This window comes from Aotus nancymaae, unplaced genomic scaffold, assembly GCF_030222135.1.
Source record: "Aotus nancymaae isolate 86718 unplaced genomic scaffold, 86718_ANA_hifiasm-v0.15.2.pri h1tg000059l, whole genome shotgun sequence".
Lineage (NCBI taxonomy): Eukaryota > Metazoa > Chordata > Mammalia > Primates > Aotidae > Aotus > Aotus nancymaae.
Window position 1 is genome coordinate 62,049,938 of NW_026988473.1, and position 23,465 is coordinate 62,073,402.

General features: G+C 44.0%; 1 protein-coding gene across 3 annotated transcripts in view; it reads right to left on the reverse strand.

Moving 5' to 3' along the window:
• The window catches only part of GAB2 (GRB2 associated binding protein 2), a 214,712-nt gene that overhangs the window by 3,097 nt on the left and 188,150 nt on the right, over positions 1 to 23,465 (reverse strand). For all 3 annotated transcript variants that reach the window (XM_012469578.2, XM_021671824.2, XM_012469580.2), the window contains 5 exons: positions 5,963 to 6,549; positions 4,615 to 4,709; positions 2,924 to 3,188; positions 1,655 to 1,745; positions 1,220 to 1,322 (listed from right to left, as the gene is read on the reverse strand). In XM_012469578.2, coding sequence (XP_012325001.1) covers positions 1,220 to 1,322; positions 1,655 to 1,745; positions 2,924 to 3,188; positions 4,615 to 4,709; positions 5,963 to 6,549 — 1,141 coding nt within the window. The remainder of the gene's footprint in view (positions 1 to 1,219; positions 1,323 to 1,654; positions 1,746 to 2,923; positions 3,189 to 4,614; positions 4,710 to 5,962; positions 6,550 to 23,465) is intronic.

Consider the following 23,465-nt stretch of genomic DNA (forward strand, 5'->3'; position numbering starts at 1 on the left):
GGAGGAAAAACTGTGAGTGAGAGTAGAAAACAGACTAACCCATACCCAGAAAAACACCTCTGGGAGTAAGAACACTGGTTCCCTGAGCCCTATTCTGACTCATGCACCATGGTAGGGACTTTTCATGTTCTCATTTTAATCCTCACTACAATCCTGTCATGTAGGTATGATTACTGTTGATATTGTTTAAAACAAAGATGAAACTGTGGTTCACTTTACTTTCAGAGAAGTGACGTTGCCTGTGTTTGCACAGCTGCTGAGTGATGCAAATCAGATCTGTTTTCTGACTCCCAAACCTGTGCTAACCCCTGGACCATGTTGCCTCCTTTATAGCACATCAGGCCAAGTCTCACAAACAGTGGCTCTCCTGAGACACCCAGCCTTTGCTTGCTGGCCCTTAAGAAGGCAGCACATTTCCTTTATGCACTGGAAAGTTTTCTTCTGTTGTATCAAATTGGCTCCTCTGAAACTCCCACCTGTGCCCTAGAGCAGGGTAGTCACCCCAAAGCAGCTTGCTCCCCTGCCTAGCTTCTCCAAGATCTGAACAGGGTTGCTTCATCTCCGGGCTGTACAAAGCCCCCATTCCTTTAGCACTTCTTCAGATGAAATGCTCTAGGGTCCTGTCCATCCAGTCTCCTGCTCTAGCAGAGCACCACTCTCCTCTAGGACTTTCCTGAAGCCTTATTCTAATGAGAAGGTGATACTCCTGTGTTCTGTTTATTGGCTGCTTTATTGGTTGGTTAATTCATTCTTTCAATAACTATGAAGTGACTACCAGGTGCTGGGCAGTTATGCCCTTAATGGAAATCTCGGGGAAGAAATATCCTACTCTGCCTGTGTTGATACCTCTATTACAGCCTCACCACGGTGAGTTAGGTGCACGTATGTCTCTCACTGCTGAGTAGATACCTCCAGCACTGCCTTTCCACAGGCACAGATCATGCCACCCATGTCACTGTCATGAGAGAGGCAGGCCCCTCTGCTCTCGAAGACCATGACTTTGTTGGGACAGGGCTCATGTCTACCTTACATCTGATGACAACTCCTACTACTTCATAAACAGGTGCTCAAGAAGGATTTGTAGCAGGAGACTAAATCATGAATAACACAAGGAGTCCTTGGGCTGAGGTGAGTTAGCCAAGCTGGGAAGTGGGGAACTGAGTGGTGAGTCCCAGGGGACTTTGATAGGAGTCATTCCAGTAAAGCCCGAAGGACTCACCATAGAGACATAATTCTCTTCGCTGTCTCCTGAGTCTGTGCTGGTGATACTCTGGGTGGAGATGGGGCGGCAGTACTGCGAGGAGCTGGAGTTGAAGGTGTGGCTGTTGTGGGAAGGAGATGAAGAGTCAACACTGGGGAAGCCGCGTGGCTGCTGTCATGTTTCTAGCTTCCAGCTGGGCCCTGACCCTCACACCCCCAGACCTCAGCCACTAGAGCTGCACACTCCATCAGATTAAGATCTGATACAGCACAGGTTTAATTATTCCCTTTTGTAGCTGAGGAAACCAAGCCACAAGAGATCAAGAGACAAGATCAGCTAATGATAGCATTAGCATCAGAATTCAGGTGTCCTGGCCCACAGGCCAGCTATCATTTCACTCATCTTCCCTAACTGCCCGACTGCAAGCTCCCACCCCCACACAAAGGCACTCACTTGGCCCTAGACCAAGACTTGGTGATAGGTGACTTGAAAGGGAGCTCATCGATGACGGTGTTGTTTCTCAGGTCAAGTGGTGTTGGCTTTGCTGGAGCAGGAAAAGAAAGTCTGGCAATCAGCCGGTAATAATAATGCTACACATATACACCTTATATATAACACACGAGCATGTTTATAAAGGCCTACACAGTCATTCCAGCTTCACACAGGGAAACTGACACTCAGAGAAGTTATATAATTTTTGCCCATATTGATGGGCCTTGAAGTCATGTCTTCAAATTCCAAATTATATATTCTTTCTGCTTGTATCTATAGTAATATATTTTCAGAATCAAAAATGGGGACACAGGGCTTTACAACAGATTTTTCTCTCGATTTATGACTTCATTTAAAAATAAGAGACCATACATATATATATATGTAAGTTTGTGTGTGTGTGTGTGTATTTTTTTTTTTTCTCTTTTGAGACAGGGTCTCGCTCTGCTGCCCAGGCTGGAGTGCAGTCAGGCAATCTCAGCTCACTGCAACCTCCGCCTCCTGGGTTCAAGTGATCCTCCTATCTCAGCCTCCCTAGTAGCTGGGACTGCAGGCACCTTTCACCATGCTTGGCTAATTATAATATTTTTAGTAAAGACAGAGTTTCACTATGTTGGCCAGGCTGGTCTCGAACTCCTGACCTCAGGTGACCCACTCACCTCGGCCTCCAAAGTGCTGGGGTTACAGGCATGAGTCACGGTGCCCAGCCAAGAGACCAAATTTGAAGTGGGGATGGTTACCATGACTACTCTCTGCTGCTCCTGGCCAGGTCTGTGCAAGCCACAGTGGAGGAAGGTAGATGCCATGAGGGCCTGAGGGCTTCAGTTCCACATGCTAAGATTCGAATTCCCGTTTGGCCAGACCCACAGGGGGCTATCTCCACCCAGTTATCCTATTCCTCCCTTTGAGTCCTTGCCACTGATCCAAGGCCAGGAGAGTGAGATAGTAGCAGACCGAGAACTTGCCTGGTCTACATGCAGGGGGTACAAAGATGACTTTACTGAACACCGCCTGTGTACCAGAGTACTATCCTAGATGCTCTCCTTCACAACAAACCTAGGAGGCAGGAATTACCATCTGCATTTCACAGATAAGAAAACTGAGACTCAGAATTTACGTGATTTGCCCAAACTCACAAATGCCAAGTCCAGGATCCACATGACCCCTCAGCAAATGGAAAGAGTCCCTAGCTATCGTCCAGATATGGGACAGGGGAAAGAATGGACTTACCTTTCCGGTCAGGTTTGAGGTTGCGGTTAACAGGGGGTGGCTGGATCTCACTTCCTCTGCTGGGGCCTCGATGCATAGAAAGGGTTGTTGATGGGTAGCCAAGTGGGTCAAAGTGATGGGCCCCTGGGCTCATTGGGATGTAGACACTCTGGGAATTATCGCCTGTTCGTTCCATGGCCAACAGGGTGGAAGACCCTGGGTTCATGGGCACGTAGTTGTCTTCAGAATTGGTGCTATCCGATCGGCTCACAATCATTTTCCCTGGCTAGGGAGAGGAACAGTGAAAGAAATACAGCTGTTACTAGCAAGAAGAAACAGGAACGGGGTAAGACTTTGTAAACTAGGCAAGACAAGTCATGACTGGGTTAGGTATACTTTGAAGCTATAAGGGAGACCTTGGAAAGACCAAATAAGAAAGCGGAGTAGTGGAAGGCTGAGGCAGGTGGATCATTTGAGGTGAGGAGTTCAAGACCAGCCTGGCCAACAGGGTGAAACCCCATCTCTACTAAAAATACAAAGTATTAGCTGGGCATGGTGGCATATGCTTGTAGTCCCAGCTACTCAGGAGGCTGAGGCATGAGAGTTGCTCAAAGCTGGGAGGCTGCAGTTGTAGTGAGCCAAGATCACGCCACTATACTCCAGGCTGGGTGACGGGGTGAGGCTCTGTTTCAAAAAATAAAAAGAAAGAAAGCAGAGTGGGAGACAGGAATATATGAGGTCTGTGGGTTCCTTCAAGCCTTCATGATCCCTTGTCGTCCACCAATAATTTTTTATAAATCTAGAGTATAAAATATTCTTGGTGACTAGGTCCACTTGGCTTTCTGGATGGCTGACCAATGCTGGGGGTAGCATAGTCCATGGACTGTAGGTTTGGTTCAGGACCTCCCCTCCACACCTCAAGTCCAGACTCACCATTGGCAGGTCAGCATCTCAGGCCCTGGATCAGAACAAGGAGCATATTAGGAGTCCTGGACCTGGAACATGAGGTCTGGGGCCACTTGTATTTCCCCAGTCCAGTTTTCTAAGTACCTGGGGCTCAGTCCAGGCACCTAGGGGACCACCAAGCTGTAGTCAGAGCTGCTACGGAGTTATGTAATACAGCAACCCTGGCAACAGCCCTCCTCTAACTCCTGATCTATCTGCCCCGACATACAACTAAGCTGCTTCTGCCTTGGTTACCTGATTTCTCTGTCTTTCCAGTAGGCTTGAAGCCAGGCCCTGGTCTCCTTGCCTGACATCTTGGAGAACTGTGGTTAGCATCTTCCAGCGGGCAGCCTGGGATCCTGCACTCAAGCCATAATTCTGCCCACTTAGCCTGACTGTGAGTACCACTCTTGCCTCACAGTGCAGCCTCCCTCCTGTATGTGAGGCCTTGTGGGTACGGTTGCTTCCTTAGAAGATCCCCTACTGTGTTGCCTGGGTCTGTTGCATTCTAGGCCCTCTCCTTACCTACAGGGCTGGTGAACCTTGTAATCCAGTCTACCTTAGCACATACATTTCTTTCAGACTAGAATCCTTATATCTTACTTGTCCAAAGACTCAATGCAGGGTGCTGAACTGAGACAAGAACTTAGGCAGGGTCCTAAGACGGAGATGCCATCCCTATTTTGGGGTTGTGCTTTTAGTTCCATAAGTTGTGACCTTTTACCTACCCAGGCCAGCCTGAGGACCCCTGGTTAACCCATACTCACCAGGAAAGAGCTGACTCCATCACTCATGGATTCAGTAGACCGGCCTGCACTCTCTCCACCACGCTGGGGGTACTCATAGGTCTCACAGGAAGAAGCTGACAGAGGAAGGAGGATACATATTTACTCATGATTGATTCATGTGTTGGCACTTCCCTATACCCTCAACTAGTGTGGTTCAAGGTCTTACTGATACTCTAGAAGATACTACTCTCAACCCCAAATGATAAGGAATTTCTTTGAACACATCACTCCTCAGTTCAAAAATTCCTCCTGGGCTTCTAGATGTAGCTCCAATGTTAGCATCTGCAGAGAAGCCCTCCTTGACTACTCTACCCTCATCTATGCACCTCTCCTTTGACTCTTATAGCACTCACCACCTGTCCCACTCACCCCAGCCATCACCTCTTTGAATACCACAGTAACAATACTTGTCCTAATTTATACACATTGGTTTTATTTTCACGAGATGTAAGCTCTGAAGGGCAGGAACATGTTTTATGTATGTCTTCATCATCTCAGTTCCAAAGCACAGTGTGACTGCTCAAATTGTTGATGGATTGAAAGATGGTAAAGAGGTCTAAACCAGGAGCCAGGACTCTAGGGTCTGAGTCTCATCTCTGGCACCAATGACTCTGCAACTCCATTTAAGTCTCTTAACTGTAATGGGCCTCATGTGAAATGGAGGCAAGGAGGCTTTGTCCCACCAACCTCTCTGCCTGGCTTTAACAACAGGATGGACAAAAAAAAAAAAAGGCTTTACAAGCTATAAAGCAAGATGCAAAATGAAAAGAATATTGTTCTATTTTTTCATCACACAGAGGAGGTTATATGCAGAGTTGGAATACTCTCAGCGGAAAACAAGTAACAATAGAATTTAGGTACTTCAAATAGAAGTTTCACCTTCAACCAGAGACTCAAATGTGACTTAGAAAACATTCTGATCTCATTTTAACAGTCTGTTAGTCCACATAGGTTTCATTCCAGTTTGGACTGATCCTCTAAATTTATTTTTTAAATCTCTGGTTTGATTAATGAATACAATAAAATGATTTGGACTTCTAAACCCATAATATGTTACACTGTGGTTAATCAAGAATGTCCTATTCTCCATTAGTAGAATATTAACGTCTCCAGGGCCAGCTCTGTTATATACCTGCAACTAACAGCCTCCAGTGCTGGAGGACCAACCGGTAAGGGATCTGGGTAGAAGATACCTACATTTGTGAATATCAGTGACCTAGGTGGTTCTTAAGTCCCCCTCGGCCATGGATGACCAAGGACTAGCAAAGTATTAAGACCCTGTGCTACCTCCTTCTCCCTCTGAGTCTCAGCTAGGGCTTATACTGACCTCGGTGAAGTCGGCTGTTGTCCATTGCAGGGAGGGTATTGCGTCTGGGGATGGTGGCAGCGACAGATCTGCTATTTTCACTGATTGGAGGTCTCTGCTGAGGGCTGCCCCATCGAGGTGTTTCTGCCTGACTTGGCTTGGGGGGCCGGGGTGGGGGAGCTATGGCTGAGTCCCCAGGAGTGGCCACTGTCATGGCATTGTGGTTCTTGTCCAGAGTGAATGTCCTAGGGATCTGGTAGGCTGAGAGCGGGGTAGCCGGAACATCCATATTGTCTACCAGGAGGTCCCCAAACTCCCGGCACAGAGTGTTGCTGGGCGTCTTGAAGGTGTACACATCCTCATTATCTGTCTCGGAGCCTGTGAGGCTGCCCTTGGTGTGGCCATGGGAGGCCAGGCTGCGGGGGAGGTCATAGGTACTGTCTCTGAATTCTGTATTGTGCCGGCTTGGCTTGGGAAGGCTATAGAAGCCATGGACTTGACCACTGACCCCGTTAACACAGTGTCCATTGCCTTGGGCAAGTTTTTGTACGGCTGTGTCACTCCTCATGAGAAAAGAGGCCCTGGTGCCCTGAGAGAAGCTGGCACTCCTAAAAGAGAAAGAAGGGAAGGGGCAGGAGGGTGAGACAAGCCAAGTACTGCCCCCCAAGGAGACAGGCTGGGATGTTCAAAGCCCCATGCAGCTAGTTGATGTGGACAAAACACAGGATGAGGAGTCAGGCCAACCTGAGGTTTATCTGCGACTTGCCAATTACTAGCTGCGTGACCTTGACCAAGGCATTTTCTCTTTCTAAACTTCGGTATAGGCATCTATAAAATGGTGACTAAGAGCATATTTTGAAGGTTGTTTAGATATTAGACTCTAGTATATGTAGTATATAGATGTTTAATCAATGTTAGGCTTCATCCATCCCCCACCTCCAAATGGCGGTTATTAGCAGGAGTTACAACCCCCCTCCCCAACCAGGTATCAATAAGCCAGTTGTACTGCCTATATGTTCGTTGTTTTAAGTACCACAGAATATGCACATTCGAATACAAATGTTGTGAAATAGTGGAAAGAACCTTTAAGGTGATGTCAGGAAACAGCAAACAAGTCATTTTATCTCTTTGAGTCTGTACTGCCACTGTAAAACTAGCTCATGGGTATTGATGTTGTAAGTTAAAAAGAACTATTCAGGTCAGCTGCAGTGGCTTATGTCTGTAATCCCAGCACTATGGCGGGCTGAGGCAGGAGGTTTACTTAAGGCCAGGAGTTCAGGACCAGCCTGGGAACATAATAAGACTCCATCACTACAAAAAAAAAATTAGCTGGGCGTGGTGCTGCACACCTGTACTTCTAGCTACTGGGGGGTGGGGGGTAAGGCAGGAGGACTGCTTGAGCCCAGAAGTTCAAAGTTAGAGTGAGCTATGATCGCACCACTACACTCCAGTCTAGTAAACAGTGAGACCCTGTCTCAAAAAGACAACCCTCCCATACAAACAAACAACAAACTATTCACAAGTAAGCTACAGATTTATTTTCTACCATAACTTACTGAGAGGCATTTAGAGGGGAAATACCTCTTTCTGGAGATCTAGAAATCTATAGTAAGAATGGTTTCCTGTTTAGGAACTATATTCAGGATAGGAAAAGTTTTGATTAGTACATTTTAAAATTTAGGTTTTGGGCAATAAGACAAGCAGTAAAAAGAGAAGAGAAGCAAGAGAGGAGACTTGTGTTAGGTTCTCGTTCTGCCACCAATATGTGCTGTGAGTATCACCAAGCCTCCTCTCTCAGGTGTGACCTAGTATGTTGCAATGATTTCTAAGGGCCCATCTGGTTCTGATGCTCTACAAGCCCTTGGCTTCACAAGAGTGGTTTTCAAACTGTATTCTATGTTCTCTGTAGGTGCTTTGGGAAACTGGAGGGTGAAGTTCTGAGTAAGCAGGGATTCAGGTCTGCTTCTTCAGCTTTGATCTTATGATTCTTCATAGGGTTTCACTGAGGGAAAAAAGGAATCAATCCTTTGTAGCAGTGATTTGCAGCCTTTCGAAGGCCATAGGAGTTTTAAAGACTCTGGTCAAAAGCTCTTGGAGTGTCTCATCAGAAAAGGCAAATCTCATATACGTATAAACTTGTGGGGGCTGTAATACATAGCCCTCTGAGGCCAATTTCTAGACCTTTTGTCTTAGAGAAGCTCTCTCAGCTCCTGGGGAGTTTGTTATTCACAGATGTGGCCACCAGATGGTGTTAGAAAATAGGCGCCAGAGCTTAGAAAGAGGAAAGGAAATAGGTGTGTAGGCCACGCTTCCTCTCATGTAAACTGTACCCATGATGGCTCGAAGTTCCAGGTCAGTCTCCAAACCTTTACTGATGCTCCTCCCTGGGCCTCTACATTCTTCCTCCCTTTCTGTTCCATTCTACACACATAACCAAGACAACAGCCATGGGCTTGGATGATTGACCATCTAGTCTTTAGATAACATAGTTGCTTGGGGAAGAGGACAGGGGAGTGAATAGTAGACATAATGTGTTAATGTTGTTTGCATTTTTTTGGTGCTTTTCATTTTTTTTTTTTTTTTTTTTTTTTTAATTTCCAACTCTGTTAGATGCTTCAATTTGGATTTGTTCATTTAACATTTACTGATGTTCTAATCTCCATCTGGGCCAGGCAAAATGGATACAGAGATGCCACCTGCCCAGTGAGGGATGGTGGGGGAATGTCACAGTAGTGAAGGTGACATGCATACAAATCATTACAGTCAAGTAAGGGTGAGTACGTAGCTGTTGACAGTTGGTATTAACCCTTGCTAGGGGTGGCAGTAGACAATGTCAGGGAAGCCTCCTTCAGAGAGATGTTGTATCTGACTGAGTCTGGAAGGATGAGCCACAACTGGCTGGGCAGAAAGCAAGAGAAGGGAAATGGTGTTCTAGTTGAAGGCTCAAAGATGTAGAACACAACCTGGCAAGTTCCAGGAACTGAAAGCTGCTCAGGCCGCAGCAAGCACATTAGAAGGCAGGGCTGAGAGAACACAATGGAGGTCAGGCCAGAGCTGAAGGGAATGGGGAGCCTCTGGAGGATTTCCAGGTGGGCATGGAGTTGCAAGAGCATCACAGGTATCCTGCAAAAACCTTTAACATAGTCAAGAATGGGCCGGGTGTGGTGGCTCATGCTTGTAATCCCAGCACTTTGTGAGGCTGAGGTAGGCAGATCACCTGAGGTCAGGAGTTTCAAGACCAGCTTGACTAACATAGCAAAACCCTGTCTCTACAAAAATAATAATAAAAAAACTATAAAAGTTAGCTGGGCGTAGCGGCAGGCACCTGTAATCCCAGCTACTTGGGAGGTTGAGGCAGGAGAATCTGCCAAGAGGCAGAGGTTGCAGTGAACTGAAACTGCGCCATTGCACTACAGCCTGGATGACAAAGCAAGACTCCATCTCAAAAAAAAAAGAAAAGAAAAACATAGTTAAGAATGAACCCGGCCGGGCGCGGTGGCTCAAGCCTGTAATCCCAGCACTTTGGGAGGCCGAGGCGGGTGGATCACGAGGTCAAGAGATCGAGACCATCCTGGTCAACATGGTGAAACCCCGTCTCTACTAATACAAAAAATTAGCTGGGCACGGTGGCGCGTGCCTGTAATCCCAGCTACTCAGGAGGCTGAGGCAGGAGAATTGCCTGAACCCAGGAGGCGGAGGTTGCGGTGAGCCGAGATCGCGCCATTGCACTCCAGCCTGGGTATCAAGAGCGAAACTCCGTCTCAAAAAAAAAAAAAAAAAAAAAAAAAAAGAATGAACCCATCATCTTACTCTTGAACTTTTACTTCTCCTCCTGCCTCTCTTATTTTGGGAATGGCACCAGTTACTCAGGCCAGAAGCCTGGGAGTCACTCACATTATTATTTCTGCCCAGGGCATCTCTGATCCTTACATCCTAATAATACTTACTTTCCTAACTTCCCAGTGTAAACATTTTCAATACCGCCTCACTGCTTCAGGATTAAGCCCAAACTCTTAGGTTTATCCCAACTCATCTCTCCAATCTTTTCGTTGTAGTTTCCCTTTCCACTCTAGAATCCAAACCAAACTTGGCAGTGTAACCTGTATTCCCCATTTAATCAAGCGTTGGGCTTTGTTATGCTGTTGGGCTGCGTCTGGAAGGCTCCTACTCCATTTATCCTTCAGACTCATCTCAGAAGACACATCTTTTAAGGCCATTCTTACATCCTGTACCTCTAAGCATTGCTTAACAATCACTTGCTTAACTTTGTTCTTGGAGCAGGTAGCAAGTGTTATTTATATTAGGCACCATTACTACTTATCTCCGCCAACAGAAGGTGATTTCCTTGAGGAAAGAAACTCTACGTTACTCATTTTCTCTCCTTAGCACCCAGGTTAGTACTTGGTGCATTGTAAATAATGAATAAATGTTTTTTGTAAGTAAGCAAATGAATAAAGAAAAGTATGGTGCTGCCATCCCTCTTCCTGGGCTTGGCCCAAACCTTCTCATCAGCAGATCAAAACTCTTCTTCTGTAGAATCCACTAGCTTATGTTCCAACTTCCCTCTACTCTGGCATCCTCCTCTCTTGCTCACAGAACTACTCATTCATCCCTAAACATGTCCTGTGTAGCCTAAACTTCAGCCCTGGGCTTGCATTACTCATCTCCCTGTGGAATGCTTCTTGATACATGAAAATTTTACACAAAGTCCAAAAGAAGCCTTTCCCTCAACAAAGGTATTACAGGTCCCTAATTCTCCTTTTTACTGTAATTATTCCTTCCTCTGTGCTACCACAACACTCTGTGCTTCCATTGTAACACTCACCTTATTCTGCCTTACATTAGTTATTCAGGTCTGTGTCTTTCTACTTCTACCAGAACATGCGCTCCTAGAAGGCAGAGGGCCATATTCTGCACCCTGGCATAGTGCCAAGCATATGATGGATAATAGTGACACATGTTGAGGGAGACTGATTATTACCTCAGTAACAAAGTAAAAAGAGTTGAACAAGGGACTCTTAGCCAAAGTTACATACTCAGAGAGTAGGGAATTTGCTCTAGCACCTAAGTCTCTGGGCGCCCCACCTGCTCAAACCATGCTACAGTGTAGGTCCCTTTAGGCCATGATCCAGATGAAGAATTCCAAATACTCAGCAGTCCTGTGGCCTTTAGTACTTTCATGTAAACATTAACTGAGGCCTATGTCACTGTGATGACCTGAATTGCTTTTGTGGGATGCATAATCCACCTGGAAGTGGTGGATTTGGAGACAAGCTTCTCTTCCAGGGTTGGGCTTATAGGAGCCTCATAAAATAGGCAAGATACTAGGCCATACATATCACATGTTATCTCACTTTAAATCCTAATAGTTCTGAGACACATCTTACTTTCACATATCAGATGAGGAAAACAGTAAATGGCATAGTTGCTGCAGAAAGATACTCAAACACAAGTGTGTAGGGGAGCTTCCTGGTGGCAAAAAGAAGTTTCAGAGAAGATATTCCCTCAAGCCAGCAGTGCCAAGTGCCTTTCCTTCCCATTCCTGGCTGATGGCTCCTCCAGAGGCTATTCGTATCAGACGGTCCCTCCCTTGGCTTTTAAAAGTGTTTTCTAGCCACTTCATTTGTACTTGTTCTTCCACATATTTTCATTTAATTTTATGTACCATACTGTATGATGATTTTGCTTTTTTCTATCCCACTGGACTCCTGGAACCTTAATGATGAAAGACTTGACTCAGTTTGATTTTTCAATGAGTATGTTCCCACTTAAGGGAGACTTAATATAAAATGCTTGTAAGTAATTAACCACCATTTAGAGTTCTGTACTATCACTGGCCATTTTAAGATGTCATCTGAACTACCCTCTTGCATTTGACCCATTCCAAATGGATCCTTCCTGTGAAGGAAGAAAACTCAGAAAACTCTGTGTCACAAGTCTTTGAGAGTGATCTTTGTATTTCAAACCCTTCTGGCAGCAGTTCTGATACAATTTTGACAGAACACTCTGGATACAGAGCAAAGCTGTATGTGTGAAACTAAAAGTTGTATATTTTGCCTTTGGTCAATCCTCTGGATGAATGAGTCAGGGAAGACTTGGAAAAGATTAATGATGGGTAAACTCTCCATTGACATTTCTAATTTTACCATTTACCCACCATCTTTCTATAGAGTACTGCTGCAGGGTCAATGATGCTTTCATTCTGGAATCTCATCAATGAAATTTCACTCCCTGTCACCCTCACCAGAATTATGGCTTTTCAGGGCATGTGACTCGCATCAATGTATCATCTGCTACAGGTTTAACAGCCTTCTTGAAATAAGAAGACAGACACTGGCTAGAATCTGGAATGAGGTCCCAAAGGCTGGAGGGCGAGAATAAGTCCAGTGAAACCAATTTGTCTTCAAAGAGAAAAAAAAACTCTCTTTGTCTTGACTCTGCCAGTTCAAAACTCTTTCCATTGGCAATAGATATTTTTCTGAATAGTTACTTATTTTAGCTCAGTGGAAGACCTGCGTTTTGAGAACTCAAGTTATTTTAGCAGGAATACATTTATCTAGTACTTCAAGAATAGTGGCTATTATTGCAGTAAAAGTGATGATAAATACATAATTCACAGTTTTTTTCTAAAGTGCTTAATTTATTGTGTCTTTATAATCAGGTTCCCACATAAATGAAAAAAGAGAAAGTGGGTTTTAATAGCCTCAGTAATCCAATCAGACATAGTTCTGTCTAGTCTATGTTAGGCAGAGATGAATGGGCTGATTCTCCTTATACTCCCTACTCAACCTTATAGGATTACTTTGGAGATCATATGCGGTAACTGATGTAAAAGTGCTTTGTAAACTTTAAAGCATTCCTTTTTTTTCCAGAGCACCTAGTATATAATGTGAATGCCAGAGGAAACAAGATTAAAACCTATTCATATTCTTACCAACACTTGGCACTGTTAACTTTTTTTTTTTTTTTTGAGACAAGGTCTGGCTCTATTGCCCAGGCTAGAGTGCAGCATGATCTCGGTTCACTACAACCTCCACCACCTGGGCTCAAGCCATCCTCCCACCTCAGGCTTCTGAGTAGTTGGGACTACAGGTGTGCACCACCATGCCTGGCTAATATTTTTTGGATTGCTTTTGGTAGAGACAGGGTTTTGTCATGTTGCCTATGCTGATCTCACACTTGTGAGCTGAAACAATTCACCTGCCTTGTCCTCCCAAAGTGCTGGGATTACAGACATGAGCTAATACTGCATCCGGTCTGTTAGCCATTTTTTATTTTAGCCCTTCCAGCAGAGGTGAAGCAGAATCTCACTGAGATTATAATTTGCATTTTCAAGAACACTGAATATCTATTCATGTGCTTATTGGACATTCCTATATCTTTGTTTTTTGGTGAAGTATCTGTTCAAATCTTTTGCCCATTAAAAAAAAAAACTGAATTGCTCTCTTATTGAATTGTAAAAATTCTTTATGTAGACCAGAAACAAATCCTTTGTTAGATATGCATGTTGAATATTTTCTCACATTTTGTGACTTGTTTTTTTTTTTTCTGAGATAGAGTCTCACTCGGCTCGCTCTGTCACCCAAGCTAGAGTGCAGTGGTGCGATCTTGGCTCACTGCAACCTCTACCTCCTGGGTTAAAGTGATTCTCATGCCTCAGCCTCTGCCGTAGCTGGGACTACAGTTGCACACCACAATGCCTAAGTTTTGTACTTTTAGCAGACATGGGGTTTCGCCACATTGGCCAGGCCGGTCTTGAACCCCTGTCCTCAAGTGATCTGCCCACCTCAGCCTCCCAAAGTGCTGGGATTATAGGTGTGTGCCACCATACCCAGCTCATTTTGTTTTCTTAAAGAGGCCTCTTGAAGAATAAAAGTTTTAATTTTGATAAGGACTACTTTATCAGTTTTTTCTCTTTTACGATTCTTGCATTTTGTGTCCTATATACAAATCTTTGCTTACCTCAAGAGCATGGAGATGTTTTCCTCTAGAAGTTTCTTTTTTTTTTTTTTTAAATACAGGGTCTTACTGTCGCCCAGGCTAGAGTGCAATGGAATGATCTTGGCTCACTGCAGCCTTCACCTCCCCCAGGCTCAAGTGATACTCCCACCTCAGCGGGCTGAGTAGCTGGGGAAGCAGGCACACGTGAGCATGACTGGCTACTTTTTGTATTTTCTGTAGAGACTGGGTTTTGCCATGTTACCCAGGCTGGTTTTGAACTCCTGAGCTCAACCAATCTGCCCTTCTCAGCCTCCTAAAGTGCTGGGATTATAGGCGTGAGCTACTGCGCCCAGCATAGAGGTTTCATTTTAGATTATATTTAATTTTACATTTAGGTCTCTGATGTATTTTAATTTTGGGGTGAATGGTGTGATATGAAGGGTTGCTGTTCTTTTTTTATTATTCCTGTATGAATATCAAGCTGTTCCAGCATCATTTGCAGAAAAGGCTTTTCCTTTCTCCATTGGCACATATATATATACACACATGCACATACACACATACATTTATATTTAATACATATTGTTTATATATTAAAATATGTATGCATTTAAAATATTTATATAAATATATGTGTTTGTATGTGTTTCTCTTCTGGACTTGCTAATCTCTTCTAGTGATCTATAGGTTTTTATCTTTTCACCAATACAACAGTATCTTGATTACCATAGTTTTTGATAGGAAGTCCTAAAATCAAGTAGTATAAATCCTGACTTTGTTGTTGTTCTTTTTAAAAAATTTATTTGGTTATTCTAGGTTGTTTGCATTCTCACATAAATTTTAGAATCAGCTTATCAGTATCTATGTGTGTTAGTCAGTTTTCACACTGCTGACAAAGACATACCCAAGACTGGGAGGAAAGAGAGGTTTAATTGAACTTAGAGTTCCACATGGCTTGGGGAGGCCTCAGAATCATGGTAGGAGGCAAAAGCACTTCTTTACATGGTTCCAGCAAGAGAAAATGAGGAAGAAGCAAAAGCGGAAACCCCTGATAAACCCATCAGATCTCGTGAGAATTACTATCCTGAGAATAGCAGGAGAAAGACCAGACCCATGATTCAATTACCTTCTCCTGGGTCCCTTCCCACAACACGTGGGAATTCTGGGATAAACAATTCAAGTTGAGATTTGGATGGGGACACAGCCAAACCACATCATTCCGCCCCTGGCCCCTCCAAATCTCATACCCTCACATTTCAAAACCAATCATCCCTTCCCAACAGTCCCTCAAAGTTTTAATTTCAGCATTAACCCCAAAGTCCACAGTCCAAAGTCTCATCTGAGACAAGGCAAGTCCCTTCTGCCTGTGAGCCTATAAAATAAAAAAGCAGGCTGGTTACTTCCTAGATGCAATGGGGGTACAGGTCTTGGGTAAATACAGCCGTTCCAAATGGGAGAAATTGGCCAAAACAAAGGGGTTACAGGGTTCACACAAGTCTGAAATCTAGCGGGGCAGTCAAACTTTAAGGCTCCAAAATGATCTCCTTTGACTCCAGGTCTTACATCCAGATCACACTGATGCAAGAGTGGGTTCCCAGCGTCTTGGGCAACTCCATCCCTGTGACTTTGCAGGGTACAGCCTCCCTTCTGGCTGCTTTCACAGGCTGGCGTTGAGTGTCTGCACCTTTTCCAGGCACACGGTACAAGCTGTTGGTGGAGCTACCATTCTAGGGTCTGTAGGATGGTGGCCCTCGTCTCACAACTCCAGCAGGCAGTGCCCCAGTAGGGACTCTGTGTGGGGGCTCTGACCCCACATTTCCTATCTGCATTGCCCTAGCAGAGGTTTTTCATGAGAGCTCCGCCCCTGCAGCAAACTTTTGCCTGGGCATCCAGGCTTTTCCATACGTCCTCTGAAATCTAGGTAGAGGTTCCCAAACCCCAATTCTTGACTTCTGTGCACCCGCAGGCTCAACACCACTTGGAAGCTGCCAAGACTTGGGTCTTTCACCCTCTGAAGCCACAGCCCAAGCTGTACATTGGTCCCTTTCATCCACGACTGGAGCAGCTAGGATACAAGGCACCAAGTCCCTAGGCTGCACATAGCACAGGGCCCCTGGGCCAGGCCCAGAAACTACTTTTTCCTCCTGGGCATCCAGGCCTGTGATGGGAGGGGCTGCCATGAAGGTCTCTGACATGGCCTGGAACATTTTCCCCATGGTCTTGGAGATTAACATTAGGCTCCTTGCTACTTATGCAAACATCTGCCGCTGGCTTGAATTTCTCCCCAAAAGCAGGCTTTTCTCTTTTATTTTTGGAGATGGAGCCTCGCTCTGTCCCCCAGGCTAGAGTGCAGTGGTGTGATCTCTGTTCATTGCAACCTCCGCCTTCTGGTTTCAAGCAATTCTCCTGCCTCTGTAGCTGGGATTATGGGGACCCACCACCACGCCAGGCTAATTTTTTTATTTTTAGTAGAGACAGGGTATACCACGTTGGCCAGGCTGGTCTCGAACTCCTGACCTTGCGCTCCGCCTGCCTTGGCCTCCCAAAGTGCTGAGATTACAGGTGTGAGCCACCGCGCCTAGCCAGGTTTTTCTTTTCTATCACGCCAGGCGGCAAATTTTTCGACTGTTTGTGTTCTGCCACCCTTATAAAATCGAATGCCTTTAACAGTACCCAAGTCACCTCTTGAACGCTTTGTTGCTCAGAAATTTCTTTCACCAGATACCCTAAATCATCTCTCTCAAGTTGAAAGTTCCACAAATCTCTAGGGCAGGGGCAAAATGCCGCCAGTCTCTTTGCTAAAACAACAAGAGTCACCTTCGCTCCAGTTCCCAACAAGTTCCTTATTTCCATCTGAGACCACCTTAGCCTGGACCATATTGCTGACAGGCTTTTAGTCAAAGCCATTCAACAAGTTCCAAGAAGTTCTAAACTTTCCCACATTTTCCTGTCTTCTTCTGAGCCCTCCAAACTGTTCCAACCTCTACCTGTTACCCAGTTCCAAAGTCGCTTCCACATTTCTGGTAGCTTTTCAGCAGTGCCCACTCTACTGGTACCAATTTACTGTATTAGTCCATTTTCATGCTGCTGATAAAGACATACTCGAGACTGGGATTTTTATTTGGCTTGTGTTAAATCTACAGAACAATTTGAGAAAAACTGCCACCTAAATAATATTGGGTCTTCTAGTTCATAACTATTGTACATCACTCTCCATATTTAGGTCTTTAATTTCTCTCCACAACACTTGATAGTTTTCAGTGAAGAAGTCTTGCATATTTGTTGATAAATTTCCAAGTATTGAATGTTTTCTGGTACCATTCTATAAAGAATTTAAATTTTTTCATTTTCCAATTGTTTGCTGCACACCGTAAAACTTATTTTTTGCATAAAACCCTTTTTATCTTATGACCTTGCTTTTTTGTTGTTAAAATAGAGACAGGGTTTTGCCATGTTGCCCAGGCTGGTCCTGAACTCTTGAGTTCCAGTTATCTGCCTGCCTCAGCATTCCAAAATATTGGGATTACAGGCATGAACCACCGTTCCTCCATGGAACTGACTAGAATCTCTAGTACAAAGTTAAATAGAAGTGGTAAGAACAGGTATTCTCTCCTCGTTTTTAATCTTAGGGCATTATGTTCAATATTTCTCCATTACGTATGATCTTAGCTATAGGGTTCCGTAGAAGTCCTTTATCAGTTTAAAAAATTCTCTTGCTGGGCACAGGGGCTCGCACCTGTAATCCCAACACTTTGGCGGGTGGATCACGAGGTCAGGAGATCAAGACCACCCTGGGCAACATGGTGAAACCCGGTCTCTACTAAAAATACAAAAATTAGCCTGGTGTGGTGGCAGGCACCTGTAATCCCAGGTACTTGGGAGGCTGAGGCAGGAGAATCACTTGAACTCAGGAGGCGGAGGTTGCAGTGAGCCGAGATCGCACCATTGCACTCCAGCCTGGGTGACAAGAGTGAGACTCCATCTCCAAAAAAAAAAAAAAAAAGTTCTCCTTGGTTCATAGTTTGCTAAGATATACTTTTTTTTTCAATCAAGTATTGAGTTTTGTCTCTGCATCTATTGAGATTATGACATTATTTATTTATTTTTTTTTTGAGACAGAGTCTCACTCCGTCACCAGGCACCAGGCTGGAGTGCAGTGGCGTGACCTTGGCTCACTGCAATCTCCGCCTCCCAGGTTCAAGCAATTCTCCTGCCTCAGCCTCCCGAGTAGCTGGGACTACAGGCGCGTGTCACCATGCCCAATGACATTATTTTTCTTCTTCATTCTCTTAATGTAATGAATTACACTGGTTGGTTTTTTTGAAGTCAAACCAACCTTTTTCCTGGGACAAACACTACTTTGTCATGCTGTCTTGCCCCTAATGTATGCACACATACATATTCCCTAATATATATATTGTCCCTAACAGACACACATAGATATACATACGTATGTATTTAGTTGGATTCAACTGCCAATCCTTTGTTTTTAAAAAGGATTTCTGTTTATTATTTATGGGGGATATTGCTCTGTAATTTATTTCCTGTCGTCTTTGCCAGATTTTGATACTAGGGTTTTGCTGGTCTCATAAAATGAGCTGTGAAATAATCCTCTCCTCCTATGTTTTCCATAAGACTATGGATAAGATTTGTGTTATCTTTGAATGCTTAGTAGAATTTACCAGTAAAACCATCTGGGCAAAGTTTTCTAGGTATTTTCCCAAGAGGAATAAAAACAAATGTTCCTACAAAGATTTGTTTATTACTGTTTAAGTACAAATGGGTCTTAATTTGTAATAGCCAAAACTGGAAATAATCTAAATGCTTATCATCATGTGAATGGAAAAGTGAACTGTGATATAAAGATACACTATACTACTGAGAAATAAAAGGAAACAAACTAATGACACATGGATAAACATGGATGAATCCCAAAAGCATTATGCAGAATGAAACAAGTCAGGAAAACTAGTACATACAATATGATTCCAACTATGTAAAATTCTAGAAAATGCAAATCAATCTGTAGCAGCAGAAAGGCTGTTATTGGTTCTCAAGGAATGAGGTAAAGGAAGGATGGATTACAAAGGGACATGAGGAAACTATATACATGCCACTGACTGCACTTCAATTTCTTCTTAAAAAATTGTGGAAAACAAAAGAATGAGGAAATCTAGAACTGAAAAATCAGTTTAAAAAATCATCTTAACTGAGTAGAGACAGAAAAAGATTGGAAAAAATATATAACATAAGTGACTGTTGGGTCAGTATCAAATGGTCTAGCATATGAATAACTGAAGTCTCAGAAGGAAATCCCATCAGTAATAGACTGGATAGAGAAAATGTGGTACGTATACACCATGGAATACTATGCAGCCATAAAAAGGAATTAGATCGTGTCCTTTGCAGGGACATGGATGGAGCTGGAAGCCGTTATCCTCAGCAAACTAACTCAGGAACAGAAAGCCAAGCACTGCATGTTTTCACTTATAGGGGGAAGCTTAACGATGAGAACACATGGACACCGGAGGTGGGGGGAAAAACACAAATTGGGGGCTGTTGGACAGGGGAGATGGAGGGAGAACATCAGAAAGAATAGCTAATGCATGCTGGGCTTAATACCTAGGTGATGGGTTGATCTGTGCAGTAAACCACCATGGCACATGTTTACCTATGTAACAAATCTGCACATCCTGCACATGTACCCTGCAAGTTAAAATAAAAGTTGAAGGGAAAAAAAGAAAATGTGGCAGAAAAAGATTTGAAGAGGCCAGGTATGGTGGCTCATCCCAGCACTTTGGGAGGCTGATGCAGGAGGACTGCTTGAGGCCAGGAATTTGGGACCAGCCTGGTCAATACAGCGAGACGCCATCTCTACAAAAAATTAATCAGGCATGGTGGCATATGCCTGTAGTCTCAGCTACTTGGGAGGCTAAGGCAGGAGGACCTGAAGCCCAGGAGTCTAAGGCTGCACTGGGTTATGTACACTAGCCTAGGTGCCAGATTGAGATCCTGTCACTGAAAAAAAAGAAAAAAGAGAAAGGTCGGGCTGGGTGTGGTGGCTCACACCTGTAATCCCAGCACTTTGGGAAGCCGAGGCAGGTGGATCTCGATCAAGAGATTGAGACCATCCAGGCTAACATGGTAAAACCCCGTCTCTGCTAAAAATACAAAAATTAGCTGGGTGCAGTGGCACATGCCTGTAGTTCCAGCTACTCAGGAGGCTGAGGAAGGAGAATTGCTTGAACCCAGGAGGTAGAGGTTGCAGTGAGCTGAGATCATGCCACTGCACTCCAGCCTGAGTGACAGAGTGAGACTCCATCTCAAAAAAACAAAACAAAACAAAAAAGGTCAAAGAAATATTGGTAGAAAATTTGCTAAACTGGATAAAAAAATAGCAACACATAGAACTAAAAAACTAAGTCAACCCACAAAAACAAAGTTTTTGGACGTTTACCTTACAACAGATATAAAAATTAACTCAAAATGGATCAAAGACCTAAACGTAAGAGCTACAACTATAAACTTCTTAGAAGACGACATAGAAGAAAAGCTTCATAACTCTGGATTCGACAATGATTTCTTGAATATGATACTACAAGCACAGGCAACAAAAATACAAATGGATAAATTGAACTGTATCAGAATTAAAATACCTATGTTTCAAAGAACATGATCAGCAGAGTAAAAAGCCAATCTATGGGAGAAATATTTGCAAATCATATATCTGGTAAGGGTTTAATATCCAGAATAGGTAAAGAACTCCAACAACTCAACAACCCCAACAAAAATCAAAAAACCTAACTAAAAAATAGACAAAAGACTTGAAATAGACATTTCTCCAAAGAAGATACACAAATGGCCAATATACACGTGAGATTATACCACTAATTATTAGGGAAATGCAAATCAAGACCACAATGAGATACCACATTACATCCACTTTATTAAGGAAAAAAAAAAAGGTAGTTATGCTAGCAAAATGGTTAACAAGAAACCCTTAGTGCTTGTCCCCCTCAGAAAGACAGGCAGAACAATGAATAAACAACTACATTTTAGCAAAAATAACTGAGGGAGGGTCCTAGAATGCATCAGAGGAGTGAAAGAAACTCAATGAGCACATAAACTTGGGAGGATCACATAGAGAACAGAATGAAACACACTGGGCCTTTATCACTCCATGCAAGATCGCTTGGAACCAGGAGGAACTTCTTTTAGTGGGAAGGTCGGCAGGAGGATCACAGCAACTGCCATCAACACCTTGGACATCTCAGACCTCTCCACTGGAGTCCCCTGAAGTCCTCGTAGGCACTAAGCCCAGTGAAGGGAGTTGCCTAGGGTCCACATAGCTGAGCTCCCCCAAGAGAAGGAGCCAACACTGTACCCCATCCCCTGTGGTCCACATGGCTACTGCGCTATGCCATCTTGGAACTGAAACTATGGCTGGAGTGTGTCTTGCTCCAGGGGTGAGTAGCCATGGCTCCCTTTCATTCCTGAGGCTAAGCTGCAGCTGAGCCATTCTAGCCCTGTGGCCTAACATTCCAAAGCTGAGCTATGAGCAGCTGTTATACCCTTCCAAGTGGGGTCAAGCAGAAGTAAAGCTATTCCACCTACTCCTTTCCCCATTCCCTTGGGTCAGAGCTGAAGCAGTACACTCTCTTCTGGGAAAAGAATATCTTGACTGCTCAGAACAGTCATGTCTCCACAGTGCCTAAGCTGAAGCCAATGGCTGCATCCCAGGAAACACTGCATTGGCTCCCCAGAGTGGTCAGGCACCCTAGTACCTAAAATGACATGGTGACCTGCATTCCAAGGAAAGGATGCCTGGGCTGCTCAGAACAGTCACACCCTCTCAGGCCTGAGCTGAAGCAGCACATCACTCCCTGGGGAATGGGTGCCCTAGATGAGCTGAGCAGTGGTACATTCCAAGGCTGAGCTGATATAAAACCCTGAGTCTCAGGGAAAGAGAGCAGTGCCTAAGCTGAGATACCCTGCCCAACAGGGCAAAAACTCTAGTGCCTTGCCTTCTTGGAGCTGCACTAGTCCCCTACAGTTTGAGCTGTTGAGTCATCCCCCTCCCTGGGGAGTGGAGTCATTGCTGTGCTGTTCCCTGCCTCTCTATGGCCCAAAAGACAGCTGTACTCTGCCATTCTGGGGTATTTGCTAAGCCTAACAAGGGTCCAGAGTCACTGCTACATAGTCTATCACCCCGAGACCCAAGTTGTCATTGAGCCTTACTGGCTCAGGTTCCCAAATTCAAGCTGTACCCTGCTCCCTGAAACCAAACCTCCAGAACATCCCTTCTTCTCCAGGGTAAGGCCAGTTCTGTGCTCTGCTTACCGAGGGTAGAATCACAGCTGGTCCCATGAGCCTGAGCTACTAGAGGGTTCAACAGAGTCATAGATTCTGACTTGGTGGACAGTCCACATCTAACCCTGCTACAGAGAGTGAATCTGTACCCCAAGACTCAGCTGCCACAACAGGTTCATGAGACTCTGAGCTTAGAACCCCAATCCCACATAAGCTCCAAGCACCAGTACCTAGAACCCAGTTCTGCTGGAGCTACTTGTAGACCATGCCAGACCTGACACCAAGAGGGATCCTCCTGGATAAGTCTCCTCATTGTGGGGAAAATGAGAATAGCAAGACTCTAAATGCCCTTGATACTAAGGACATTAACAATGTCCTATGCTACCACTGCTGCTGCACAAACTTCTATAGTCTAGGCCACTGAGGCATTCACAGTTTTTATTAATGTTAAACATAGGCAAAGAAACTGCATGCAGACTATACTATTGCACCTATGTGGAAACACAATCACCACACTCTTCTTAACTGGAACACTAAAACCCAACTGCAGGTGTAAGTCCTTCTCTAAGAAATCCACTGTAGAAAGTCTGGAAGAGGTGATCTTTCCACCAGAAGCATGGACATTAACATGAGAACACAAGAAACACAAAAAAGTAAGGAAATATAACACCAAAAAAGCACCAAAGAAACTCTGGCTAGTAACTCTTGCTAGTAACAGATCCCAATGAAAAGGAGATCAACAAATTACAGAAAGACAATTCAAAGTAATGATGTTAAGAAAACTCAATGAGATACAAGAAAATACAGACAGACATTTCAAAGAAATCAGAACAAAGAATTCACATATGAACAAAAAATTCAACAAAGAAAGAAAAAACCAAACAGAAATTCTGCAGCTGAAGAATTCAATGAATGAAATAAAAAACACAACAGAGAGTTTCAACAGCAAATTTGATCAATCAGAAGAAAGAATATCTGAACTTGAAGACAGGTAGTTTGAAATTACCCAGCCAGAAGGAAAAAAAGGAATACAAATGAAAAGAGTGAAGAAAACCTGCAAGATTTATGAAACACCATTAAGACTGACAGGGAGAGACAGACTCTAATATAATCATAGTTGGAGACTTCAACACCTCACTCTCAGCATAGAGAGACCACCTAGATGAAAAATCAACAGGGAAACATCAGATTTAAATTGCACTTTAGACCACATGGACCCAACAGAATATTTCATCCAACAGCTGCAGAGTATAATTCTTCTCATAAGCACATG